Source organism: Cyclopterus lumpus, chromosome 21 (assembly GCF_009769545.1).
Source record: "Cyclopterus lumpus isolate fCycLum1 chromosome 21, fCycLum1.pri, whole genome shotgun sequence".
Taxonomy (NCBI): Eukaryota; Metazoa; Chordata; class Actinopteri; order Perciformes; family Cyclopteridae; genus Cyclopterus; species Cyclopterus lumpus.
The window spans coordinates 25,645,070-25,658,931 of NC_046986.1; the positions used below are offsets into that span (position 1 = coordinate 25,645,070).

At 45.5% G+C, this 13,862-nt stretch overlaps 1 protein-coding gene across 1 annotated transcript in view; it reads left to right on the top strand.

Annotated features, from left to right (window-relative positions):
• tmprss3a (transmembrane serine protease 3a) overlaps positions 1-9,413 on the top strand; it is a 64,759-nt gene extending 55,346 nt beyond the window's left edge. The window contains exons 13-14 of the mRNA XM_034560874.1: positions 8,840-8,992; positions 9,327-9,413. Of these exons, the coding sequence (XP_034416765.1) occupies positions 8,840-8,992; positions 9,327-9,413 (240 nt within the window). The remainder of the gene's footprint in view (positions 1-8,839; positions 8,993-9,326) is intronic.
• The last annotated feature ends 4,449 nt before the right edge of the window (positions 9,414-13,862 follow it).

Here is a 13,862-nt window from a genome sequence, read left to right on the forward strand (position 1 = left end):
GATACAGTTATCAGGCAAAACATCTAGGAAGGCCGCTGATCAGCTTACTGACTACTTAAATTCTGTATTGCAATAGCTTGAGTACTCTCACTTAACGCTGAATGTAAACAATATCTTGATTTTTTTTCAATATGTAAACGACATGACAATGCAAGATTTATGGCAGAAATAAACATTGAGGTTGACAACGTAAAGTACTTAGGAATCGTCCTCGACTACTTAGGAATCATCCTCGACAATCAATTCTTCTCTGCATTTGACCCATCCTTAGTTATTAAGGAGCAGTGGGCTGCAGTCAAGCACCCGGGGAGCAACTGGGGGTTCAGTGTCTTGCTCAAGGACACTTCGACATGCAACTATGGGGAGAGTGGGAAATTGAACCGCCTTGTGGTTACGGGACGACCACTCTCCCCACTGAGCTACAGCCAAGTAGTATCACCAAAAAAGTGAAATCGAATCTCAACTGCTTCAGATTCATCAGAAACTACCAGCCATTCAGTACAGCCCAAGGGCCTCAGTTAAAGGGAACTGTCGTATTGTGCAATACCTCATTTGGACAATCAGTCTCACACCTAACACCCCTGTAAACACAGTTGTAATTTGTGGATGTATTTGAGGATGTATTTTCTTTTTTTCAACAACAAAAAAGCCTCCTGTGGACAGGTGTTGTAAATTAGCGTTTCACTACAAACACTTAACACAATGCATCTAGTTATTGTGCACAAATGTATGTTACAATTCTAATGCCACTATGATAGGGTCCATTGGACCTGGCGGTGTCTGATAACACATAATTTGAGTCAAAAAACACTGTCAAAATGCACATGTACTGACTTTGACCACAGAGACTCGTGAGGTTCCTGAACGCATCGCTCTCTCTCTTCCGGTAAGCGTATTGCATCACTTCCGGTTGCCAGCTTAGCAGCTCGCGATGTTTTCTTCTCCCCCTCCCGCTTCCTCTTGCTCAGAGTGTCTCAGAGCTATTCCTCTGCCTCTCTTAATGATAACGGTACATGCGCTATTCCTCTGCCTCTCTTAATGATAACGGCCTCTCTTAATGATAACGGTACATGCAACAAGTGTAGTTCATTTGCTAGGTTGGAGGCAGTTCTAAGTGGGTTAGATGCACGGCTCCGCACCATCGAAGCTCAGACAGTTACGCTAGTTAGCTCGCCACCCCCCATAGCCGGAGCGGAGCCTTTAGCTTTAGCCTCTGTTAGCTGTCCCCTGGCAGCCCCCGAGCAGCCGGATGGCTGGGTGACTGTTCGAAAGGGTTTTAAGTCTAAACAGAAGCCCACTGAGCACCGCCAACCTCTTCACGTTTCGAACCAGTTTTCCCCACTCAGCGACACACCCGCTGAGAAACCCACTCTGGTTATAGGTAGCTCCATAGTCAGAAACGTGAAGATAGGGAAGCCAGGGACCAAAGTCATATGCATCCCGGGGGCCAGAGCGGGCGACATTGAATCTTGTTTAAAACTGCTGGCTAAAGATGAGCGTAGTTACAGTAAGATTATAATACACGCCGGCGGTAATGACTCCCGACTGCGAAGGTCGGAGGTCACTAAAATTAATGTGGAATCGGTGTGTACTTATGCCAAGACAATGTCGGACACCGTAGTTTTCTCTGGCCCTCTCCCCAATCTGATCAATGATGACATGTATAGCCGCATGTCGTCATTCAACCGCTGGTTGTCCAGGTGGTGCCCAGCAAACAATGTGGGCTACATAGATAACTGGCAGACTTTCTGGGGAAAGCCTGATCTGATGAGTCGAGACGGCATTCATCCCACTTGGGATGGAGCGCGTCTCATTTCTGCGAACATGGCGAAGTTGATTAGCGGACTTAATCCATGACCCAGAGTTCAGATCAGGAAGCAGAAGCAGAGTTGTAGTCTTCCACCCTTCTCTGCACTTCCATTCGAGCAGTTACCCACCCTCTATAGAAACTGTGTCTGTCCGACGGCCACTTAAATTAATTAAATCAAAAGTAACCAGAAGAAATAAAGGTTAACATCACTACTGCCATAGTGCAACAAAACAAGAGAATTAAATGTGGACTCCTAAATATTAGATCTCTGTCATCTAAAGCTGTATTAGTAAATGATTTAATATCAGACAATCACATTGATTTATTGTGTCTTACTGAAACCTGGCTAAGCCATGAAGAATATGTCAGCCTAAATGAATCAACTCCTCCAAGTCATATTAATACTCACATTCCTCGAGGCACCGGCCGAGGAGGTGGAGTAGCAGCCATCTTTGACTCAAGCCTATTAATGAATCCTAAACCTAAACTAAACTACAACTCATTTGAAAGCCTTGTTCTTAGTCTTTCACATCCAACCTGTAAAACATTACAGCCAATTCTATTTGTTATACTGTACCGGCCACCAGGTCCATATTCAGAATTTATATCTGAATTTTCAGAGTGTTTATCAAGTTTAGTCCTTAAAACTGATAAGGTTATTATTGTCGGAGATTTTAATATTCATGTGGATATTGACAATGATTGCCTTAGTACTGCATTTATCTTATTGTTGGACTCGATTGGCTTCTGTCAGAGAGTACAGAAACCCACTCACTGCTTTGGCCACACCCTCGACCTTGTTCTTACATATGGCATTGACATTGAGCATTTGGAGGTCTTCCCACAGAACCCTCTTCTGTCAGACCATTACCTCATAACTTTTGAGTTTATACTCCCGGAGTATACACCGTTAGTCAAAAGTTTCTACACCAGATGTCTAACTGACAGTGCTGTAGCTAAATTTAAATTAGCGATTCCTTCAGCATTTGATTCAATACCACGTCTCAATGTGACGGAGGACTCCTGTGCTAACTTTAGTCCATCCCAGATTGATCAAATTGTCGATAGTGCTACAGGCTTACTGAGAATGACACTAGACTCGATAGCCCCACTGAAGAAAAAGACAGTGAGGCAAAGGAGGTTTGCTCCCTGGTATAACCCTCAGACCCGCGACCTAAAGCAAACTTCACGAAAGCTCGAAAGTATATGGCGTTCCACCAATCTGGAAGAATCACGCTTAGTTTGGCGAGATAGTCTTAAAACATATAAAAAGGCTCTCCGTAATGCCAGAGCAGCCTATTACTCATCAGTAATAGAGAAAAATAAGAACAACCCCAGGGTTCTCTTTAGCACTGTAGCCAGGCTGACAGAGAGTCACAGCTCTTTGGAGCCGTGTATTCCTATAGACCTCAGTAGTATTGACTTCATGAACTTCTTCAATGAAAAGATTTTAACTATTAGAGGCAAGATTGATGATCTCTTGCCCTCAACTACTGCCGATCTGTCATCAAGAGAAGTGGCCTTGGAAACGGCTGTATGCCCTGGTGTATATTTGGATAGCTTTTCTCCCATTAACCTAGACCAATTGTCTTCAACGGTTTCTACTTCTAAACCGTCTACCTGTCTCTTGGACCCCATCCCAACGAGGCTGCTTAAAGCCGTGTTGCCTTTAATTGGCACCTCTCTGTTGGATATTGTTAATGTGTCTTTGCTAACAGGCCATGTACCACATTCCTTCAATGTAGCTGTAATTAAACCTCTCCTGAAAAAGCCCACTCTTAATCCAGAGGTGTTGGCTAACTACAGACCAATCTCTAACCTTCCCTTCCTCTCTAAGATCCTTGAGAAAGTAGTCGCAAATCAGTTGTGCGACTTCCTACATCAGAATAGTTTATTTGAGGAGTTTCAGTCAGGATTTAGAAAACACCACAGCACAGAGACTGCACTGGTGAAAATTACAAATGACCTCCTAATTGCATCAGATAAAGGACTAATCTCCGTACTGGTATTATTAGACCTTAGTGCTGCGTTCGACACCATTGATCATGACATCCTATTACAGAGACTGGATCAGTCGATTGGCATTTCAGGTACCGCACTAAGTTGGTTTAAATCCTATTTATCAGATCGATCTCAATTTGTATTTGTAAACGATGAAGCCTCAATGACCACCAATGTTAATCACGGAGTTCCACAAGGTTCTGTGCTTGGACCAATTTTATTTACCTTATATATGCTTCCTTTGGGCAATATTATCAGGAAACACTGCATAAACTTTCATTGCTATGCAGACGATACTCAATTATATCTATCGATCAAACCAGAGGAGACCAACCAGCTCGCTAAAATTTAAGAATGTCTTAAAGACATAAAAACATGGATGACCTGCAACTTCCTGATGTTAAACTCAGACAAAACTGAAGTTATTTTACTGGGCCCTGAACACCTCAGAGATCAATTATCTGGTGATGTGGTTTCTGTAGATGGCATTTCCCTGGCATCCAACACCACTGTAAAGAATCTAGGCGTTATCTTTGACCGAGACTCCCACGTTAAGCAAATCTCAAGGATTGCATTTTTTCATCTACGTAACATTTCAAAAATCAGGCACATCTTGTCTCAAAAAGATGCAGAAAAGCTGGTTCACGCGTTTGTTACTTCCAGACTAGATTACTGCAACTCCTTATTATCAGGCTGCTCTAATAAGTCTCTTAAATCCCTCCAGTTGATCCAGAATGCTGCAGCTCGTGTACTCACAAAAACTAAGAAAAGAGATCACATTACTCCTGTATTAGCTGCGCTGCACTGGCTCCCTGTAAAATCAAGAATCACATTTAAAATTCTTCTCCTCACCTACAAAGCCTTGATTGGTGATGCACCATCTTAAGGAGCTTGTAGTACCATATTGCCCCACTAGAGAGCTGCGCTCACTAAATGCGGGGCTACTTGTGGTTCCTAGAGTCCTAAAAAGTAGAATGGGAGCAAGAGCCTTCAGTTATCAAGCTCCTCTTTTATGGAACCAGCTTCCACTTTCAGTCCGGGAGGCACAGTCACCTCATTTAAGAATAGACTTAAGACTTTCCTGTTTGATAGTGCTTATAGTTAGAGCTGAATCAGGTTTGCCCTGGTCCAGCCCCTTTATATGCTGCTATAGGCTTATAGGCTGCTGGGGGATGTTTTAGGATACACTGAGCACCTATCTCCTCGTCTCTCTCTCCTTATGGATGAATTTTCATCTCTCCATTGCACCTTATTAACTCTGCTTCCTCCCCGGAGTCGTTGTGACTTCACGTCTCATAGGGTCCATTGGACCTGGAGGTGTCTGATGCCTGGTGAGGCGGCCTCCTGCGTTGGCCCTGCTGATGCGCCCCGCCCCCCCCTCCTCTCTACCTCCTTCTGTTTCATGGATTGGAGCTCCATTCATACATTGTCATATTCATGTAATGTGTTTATGTAACTTTGTAAATGCTGTTCATTCTGTACACATGACATCTATTGCTTCTGTCCATCCGGGTAGAGGGATCCTCTTGCTCTCCTGAAGGTTTCTTCCCTTTTTTTCCCTGTGAAGCCAAATTTGTAATTTGTGATATTGGGCTATACAAAATAAACTGAATTGCATTGAATTGAATTGAATGATGTCCATATCGTAAAAAGTCAATTCAAGAGGCTCCACTCCCCTAGTTCCCAACAGCCACCGAACATTCAATTCAGTTTATTTTGTATAGCCCAATATCACAAATTACAAATTTGCTTCAGAGGGCTTTACAATCTGTACACATACGACATCCCTGTCCCAGGACCTCACATCGGATCAGGAAAAACTCTCCAAAAAAAACGAAAAAACCCATCCATCCATCCATTATCACCCACTTATCCGGGGTCGGGTCGCGGTGGCAGCAGGTTCAGCAGGCCTACCCAGGCTTCCCTCTCACCCGCAGCACTTTCCAGCTCATTCTGGGGGATCCCGAGGCGTTCCAAGGCCAGCCGGGAGATATAATCCCTCCAGCGTGTCCTCGGTCTTCCCCGGGGCCTCCTACCAGTTGGACGTGCCCGGAAAACCTCTAATGGGAGGCGTCCAGGAGGCATCCTGACTAGATGCCCGAACCACCTCAGCTGACTCCTTTCGACACGAAGGAGCAGCGACTTGACTCCAAGCTCCCCCCTGATGTCCGAGCTCCTTACCTTATCCCGGCCACCCTACGGAGGAAGCTCATTTCGGCCGCTTGTATCCGAGATCTCGTTCTTTCGGTCACGACCCAGAGTTCTTGACCATAGGTGAGGGTTGGAACGTAGACCGACCAGTAAATGGAGAGGTTTGCCTTCCGGCTCAGCTCCCTCTTCACCAAGACGGACCGGTACAGCGCCTGTTTTACTGCTGCAGCCGCACCGATCCGCCTATCGATCTCCTGCTCCACCTTACCCTCACTCGTGAACAAGACCCCGAGATACTTGAACTCCTTCGCTTGGGGTAGGCAGTTTGCCCCCACCTGGAGGGAGCAATCCGCCGGTTTCCGGCAGAGCACCATGGCCTCAGATTTGGAGGTGCTAACTCTCATCCCTGCCGCTTCGCACTCGGCTGCAAAACGCCCCAGTGAATGCTGGAGGTCACAGTCCGAGGAGGCAAACAGGACCACATCATCCGCAAACAGCAGAGAGGCGATCCCGAGACTCCCGAACCGGATCCTCTCCGCCCCCTGGCTGCGCCTAGATATCCTGTCCATGAAGGTCACAAACAGGACCGGTGACAAAGGGCAGCCCTGGCGGAGGCCAACACCCACCGGGAACGTGTCTGACTTACTACCGAGGAGACGAACACAGCTCCTACTGCAGGCGTACAGAGACCGGATGGCCCGTGCCAACGGGTCCGGCACCCCATACTCCCGCAGCACCCCCCACAAAAAACCCAGAGGGACCCGGTCGAAAGCCTTCTCCAGACAAAGCACATGTAAACTGGTTGGGCAAACTCCCAGGACCCCTCCAGTAATCTTGCGAGGGTAAAGAGCTGGTCCACTGTTCCACGACCGGGACGGAATACACACTGTTCGTCTTGAATCTGAGGTTCGACAAGCGGTCGGAGCCTCCTCTCCAGCACCCTGGCATAAGCTTTTCCCGGGAGGCTGAGCAGTGTGATACCACAATAGTTCGAGCACACTCTCCGGTCCCCCTTCTTGAAGATGGGAACCACCACCCCGGTCTGCCAGTCCATGGGCACTGTTCCCGACCCCCATGCGAGACTGAAAAGGCGTGTCAACCAAGACAGCCCAACAATGTCCAGCGCTTTCAGCATCTCAGGGCGGATCTCATCCACCCCTGGCGCCTTGCCACCAAGGAGCCACAGCCCCGAGCAGCCGCGTCCACAATAGAGGCTTTCAACAAGGTCCACTAGGATTCCATGTCCCCAGCCTCCCTCGGGATTTGTGAGAAGTTCTTCCGGAGGTGGGAGTTGAAGACCTCCCGGACAGGATCCTCTGCCAGACGTTCCCAGTTCACCCTCACTACACGTTTGGGCTTGCCAGGTCTCTCTAGCCGAGTCCCCCGCCATCTGATCCAACTCACCACCAGGTGGTGATCAGTTGACAGCTCTGCTCCTCTCTTCACCCGAGTGTCCAAGACATACGGCCGCAGATCAGATGATACGATTACAAAGTCGATCATTGATCTCCGGCCTAAGGTGTTCTGGTACCAGGTACACTTATGAGCCACCTTATGTTCGAACATGGTGTTCGTTATGGACAAACTGTGGCTAGCACAGAAGTCCAACAACAAAACACCATTCGGGTTCAGATCGGGCAAGCCGTTCCTCCCAATCACGCCCCGCCAGGTTTCTCTGTCATTGCCCACGTGAGCGTTGAAGTCTCCCAGGAGAACTATGGAGTCGGCAGGCGGCGCCCTTTCCAGGACCCCTCCCACCGACTCCAAGAAGGCCGGATACTCCGAAATGCTGTTCGGTGCATAAGCACAAACAACAGTCAGAGCCTTACTCCCCGCAACCCGTAGGCGCAGGAACGAGAGGGTCCCCTCCTGGGTCTGGCTCCGGGAGGGTGCCCCGGTTTCCCTTGTCCGGGCAAGGTAGCTTCAGTCCGTGGGCTGCTTATCATCAGGGTTTATTGAACCGCTCTTAGTCTGGGCTCTCCCCCGAGACCTGTTTGCCTTGGGAGACCCTACCAGGGGCTGATGCCCCGGACAACATAGCTCCCAGGATCACTGAGCCACTCAAACTCCTCCACCACGTTAAGGTGGCGATTCATAGGAGGAAAAAGTGAAGAAACCTTCAGGACCAAGGGACAGGATGCAGGAGGCAGGAAGCAGGGGCAAGAAGTCAGGGGGCAGGGCCCATGACCCTGTGAGGCAAGAAGGCACAAAGACTCCGGGGAAGAAGTAGAGTTAGTAATGTGCAATGAAGAGACACACATTCATTAGGAGAAAGAGAAGATGAAGAGAGAGGAGCTCAGTGTATCCTAAAACGTCCCACATCAGCCTATAAGCCTATAGCAGCATATCTAGGGGCTGGACCAGGGCAAACCTGATTCAGCCCTAACTATAAGCACTATTAAAGAGGAAAGTCTTAAGTCTATTCTTAAATGAGGTGACTGTGTCTGCCTCCTGGACTGAAAGTGGAAGCTGGTTTCATAAAAGAGGAGCTTGATAACTGAAGGCTCTGGCTCCCATCCTAGTTTTTAGGACTCTAGGAACCACAAGTAGTTAGTAAATCAACACTGTCTCCATTTTAGCCGTCATTAGAAGCAAATCATTTACAGTTTTCCTTTTAGAGAAATTATTCGGAAACTATGGGACATGTAAATCAAAAGGTCACCATACATTTTAACTATACTAAAACTAGCCAAAATTCATAGAAATAAAATTAGTGATTTTAAAATACTCCCAAAAGTTTACACAAATCTTCCATTATGAAAATAGGAAATGTAATGATATATTCTCTCCTTTGCCTGTATTTCATCGGTTTATGAAGCTGTGAGACATTAGTGATTTGGTAAGTGCGATGGGGATTTTGTGTGTGTGTTTTCTCAGGGTGACAGTGGAGGTCCTCTGGCCTGTGAGGACTCGACTGTATGGAAGCTGGTTGGTGCGACCAGCTGGGGAATTGGCTGTGCTATGAGGAACAAGCCAGGCGTTTACACACGCATTACACGATCGCTTAGCTGGATCCGCCAACAGATGGAGGTCAGTACATGTTTCAGGACCTCACACTTTAGAACAGGGGTCTCAAACTCAATTTAGCTTGGGGCCACTGCTGGTATTGTCATCTCATAGGAGGGCCACTTCAACATTCAAGTACTAGAAGAAAGTGCAATATTTTTGAAAATGTACTTTCTAAAAATGTTACATTACTTACATATTTTCGGGATACTTATCAAAGAATGCAACCAGCAGTTTCAATACATTTTATATTATTTTCAATAACTTTTCGAAACATTGCAATGGACATACAAATGCAATCCCTAAATACATGTGTACTTTCTATTTGTACTTTCTGTACTATTCTATTTTTTGCCAGACACCTGGCAGCGCTTCTGCTCACAGTAGAAACCCTGAGTACAGCTTCAAGATGGGCATCACTAAGCCTGGACCTGTACTAAAGTGAGAAATGGTTCTCACGCAGATATGTGCTTACAATAATTCAATTCAATTCAATTCAGTTTATTTTGTATAGCCCAATATCACAAATTACAAATTTGCCTCAGAGGGCTTTACAATCTGTACACATACGACATCCCTGTCCCAGGACCTCACATCGAATCAGGAAAAACTCCCCAAAAATAACCTTTGACAGGGAAAAAAGGGAAGAAACCTTCAGGAGAGCAACAGAGGAGGATCCCTCTCCCCGGATGGACAGAAGCAATAGATGTCATGTGTACAGAATGAACAGCATTTACAAAGTTACATAAACACATTACATGAATATGACAATGTATGAATGGAACTCCAATCCATGAAACAGAAGGAGGTAGAGAGGAGGGGGCGGGGCATCAGCAGGGCCAACGCGGGAGGCCGGCTCACCAGGCATCAGACACCTCCAGGTCCAATGGACCCTATGAGACGTGAAGTCACAACGACTCCGGGGAGGAAGCAGAGTTAATAAGGTGCAATGGAGAGATGAAAATTCATCCATAAGGAGAGAGAGACGAGGAGATAGGTGCTCAGTGTATCCTAAAACATCCCCCAGCAGCCTATAAGCCTATAGCAGCATATAAAGGGGCTGGACCAGGGCAAACCTGATTCAGCTCTAACTATAAGCACTATCAAACAGGAAAGTCTTAAGTCTATTCTTAAATGAGGTGACTGTGCCTCCCGGACTGAAAGTGGAAGCTGGTTCCATAAAAGAGGAGCTTGATAACTGAAGGCTCTTGCTCCCATTCTACTTTTTAGGACTCTAGGAACCACAAGTAGCCCCGCATTTAGTGAGCGCAGCTCTCTAGTGGGGCAATATGGTACTACAAGCTCCTTAAGATGGTGCATCACCAATCAAGGCTTTGTAGGTGAGGAGAAGAATTTTAAATGTGATTCTTGATTTTACAGGGAGCCAGTGCAGCGCAGCTAATACAGGAGTAATGTGATCTCTTTTCTTAGTTTTTGTGAGTACACGAGCTGCAGCATTCTGGATCAACTGGAGGGATTTAAGAGACTTATTAGAGCAGCCTGATAATTCAATTCAATTCAATTCAATTCAATTCAATTTCAATTCAATTCAATTCAGTTTATTTTGTATAGCCCAATATCACAAATTACAAATTTGCCTCAGAGGGCTTTACAATCTGTACACATACGACATCCCTGTCCCAGGACCTCACATCGAATCAGGAAAAACTCCCCAAAAATAACCTTTCACAGGGAAAAAAGGGAAGAAACCTTCAGGAGAGCAACAGAGGAGGATCCCTCTCCCCGGATGGACAGAAGCAATAGATGTCATGTGTACAGAATGAACAGCATTTACAAAGTTACATAAACACATTACATGAATATGACAATGTATGAATGGAACTCCAATCCATGAAACAGAAGGAGGTAGAGAGGAGGGGGCGGGGCATCAGCAGGGCCAAGGTGGGAGGCCGGCTCACCAGGCATCAGACATCTCCAGGTCCAATGGACCCTATGAGACGTGAAGTCACAACGACTCCGGGGAGGAAGCAGAGTTAATAAGGTGCAATGGAGAGATGTAAATGTATCCATAAGGAGAGAGAGAAGAGGAGAGAGGTGCTCAGTGTATCCTAAAACATCCCCCAGCAGCCTATAAGCCTATAGCAGCATATCAAGGGGCTCGACCAGGGCAAACCTGATTCAGCCCTAACTATAAGCACTATCAAACAGGAAAGTCTTAAGTCTATTCTTGAATGAGGTGACTGTGTCTGCCTCCCGGACTGAAAGTGGAAGCTGGTTCCATAAAAGAGGAGCTTGATAACTGAAGGCTCTTGCTCCCATCCTACTTTTTAGGACTCTAGGAACCACAAGTAGCCCCGCATTTAGTGAGCGCAGCTCTCTAGTGGGGCAATATGGTACTACAAGCTCCTTAAGATATGATGGTGCATCACCAATCAAGGCTTTGTAGGTGAGGAGAAGAATTTTAAATGTGATTCTTGATTTTACAGGGAGCCAGTGCAGCGCAGCTAATACAGGAGTAATGTGATCTCTTTTCTTAGTTTTTGTAAGTACACGAGCTGCAGCATTCTGGATCAACTGGAGGGATTTAAGAGACTTATTAGGGCAGCCTGATAATAAGGAGTTGCAGTAATCTAGTCTGGAAGTAACAAACGCGTGAACCAGCTTTTCTGCATCTTTTTGAGACAAGATGTGCCTGATTTTTGAAATGTTACGTAGATGAAAAAATGCAATCCTTGAGATTTGCTTAACGTGGGAGTTAAAGGACAAGTCTCGGTCAAAGATAACGCCTAGATTCTTTACAGTGGTGTTGGATGCGAGGGAAATGCCATCTACAGAAACCACATCACCAGATAATTGATCTCTGAGGTGTTCAGGGCTGAGTAAAATAACTTCAGTTTTGTCTGAGTTTAACATCAGGAAGTTGCAGGTCATCCATGTTTTTATGTCTTTAAGACATTCTTGAATTTTAGCGAGCTGGTTGGTCTCCTCTGGTTTGATCGATAGATATAATTGAGTATCGTCTGCATAGCAATGAAAGTTTATGCAGTGTTTCCTGATAATATTGCCCAAAGGAAGCATATATAAGGTAAATAAAATTGGTCCAAGCACAGAACCTTGTGGAACTCCTTGATTAACGTTGGTGGTCATTGAGGCTTCATCGTTTACAAATACAAATTGAGATCGATCTGATAAATAGGATTTAAACCAACTTAGTGCGGTACCTGAAATGCCAATCGACTGATCCAGTCTCTGTAATAGGATGTCATGATCAATGGTGTCGAACGCAGCACTAAGGTCTAATAATACCAGTACGGAGATGAGTCCTTTATCTGATGCAATTAGGAGGTCATTTGTAATTTTCACCAGTGCTGTCTCTGTGCTGTGGTGTTTTCTAAATCCTGACTGAAACTCCTCAAATAAACTATTCTGATGTAGGAAGTCGCACAACTGATTTGCGACTACTTTCTCAAGGATCTTAGAGAGGAAGGGAAGGTTAGAGATTGGTCTGTAGTTAGCCAACACCTCTGGATTAAGAGTGGGCTTTTTCAGGAGAGGTTTAATTACAGCTACTTTGAAGGAATGTGTTACATGGCCTGTTAGCAAAGACACATTAACAATATCCAGCAGAGAGGTGCCAATTAAAGGCAACACGGCTTTAAGCAGCCTCGTTGGGATGGGGTCTAAGAGACAGGTAGACGGTTTAGAAGTAGAAACCATTGAGGACAATTGGTCTAGGTTAATGGGAGAAAAGCTATCCAAATATACACCAGGGCATACAGCCGTTTCCAAGGCCACTCCTCTTGATGACAGATCGGTAGTAGTTAAGGGCAAGAGAGCATCAATCTTGCCTCTAATAGTTAAAATCTTTTCATTGAAGAAGTTCATGAAGTCATTACTACTGAGGTCTATAGGAATACACGGCTCCACAGAGCTGTGACTCTCTGTCAGCCTGGCTACAGTGCTAAAGAGAACCCTGGGGTTGTTCTTATTTTTCTCTATTATTGATGAGTAATAGGCTGCTCTGGCATTACGGAGAGCCTTTTTATATGTTTTAAGACTATCTCGCCAAACTAAGCGTGATTCTTCCAGATTGGTGGAACGCCATATGCTTTCAAGCTTTCGTGAAGTTTGCTTTAGGTTGCGGGTCTGAGGGTTATACCAGGGAGCAAACCTCCTTTGCCTCACTGTCTTTTTCTTCAGTGGGGCTATCAAGTCTAGTGTCATTCTCAGTGAGCCTGTAGCACTATCGACAATATGATCAATCTGGGACGGACTAAAGTTAGCACAGGAGTCCTCCGTCACATTGAGACGTGGTATTGAATCAAATGCAGAAGGAATCGCTTCTATAAATTTAGCTACAGCACTTTCAGTTAGACATCTGGTGTAGAAACTTTTGACTAACGGTGTATACTCCGGGAGTATAAACTCAAAAGTTATGAGGTAATGGTCTGACAGAAGAGGGTTCTGTGGGAAGACCTCCAAATGCTCAATGTCAATGCCATATGTAAGAACAAGGTCGAGGGTGCGGCCAAAGCAATGAGTGGGTTTCTGTACTCTCTGACAGAAGCCAATCGAGTCCAACAATGAGATAAATACAGTACTAAGGCAATCATTGTCAATATCCACATGAATATTAAAATCTCCTACAATAATAACCTTATCAGTTTTAAGGACTAAACTTGATAAACACTCAGAAAATTCAGATATAAATTCTGAATATGGACCTGGTGGCCGGTACAGTATAACAAATAGAATTGGCTGTAATGTTTTACAGGTTGGATGTGAAAGACTAAGAACAAGGCTTTCAAATGAGTTGTAATTTAGTTTAGGTTTAGGATTCATTAATAGGCTTGAGTCAAAGATGGCTGCTACTCCACCTCCTCGGCCGGTGCCTCGAGGAATGTGAGTATTAATATGACTTGGAGGAGTTGAT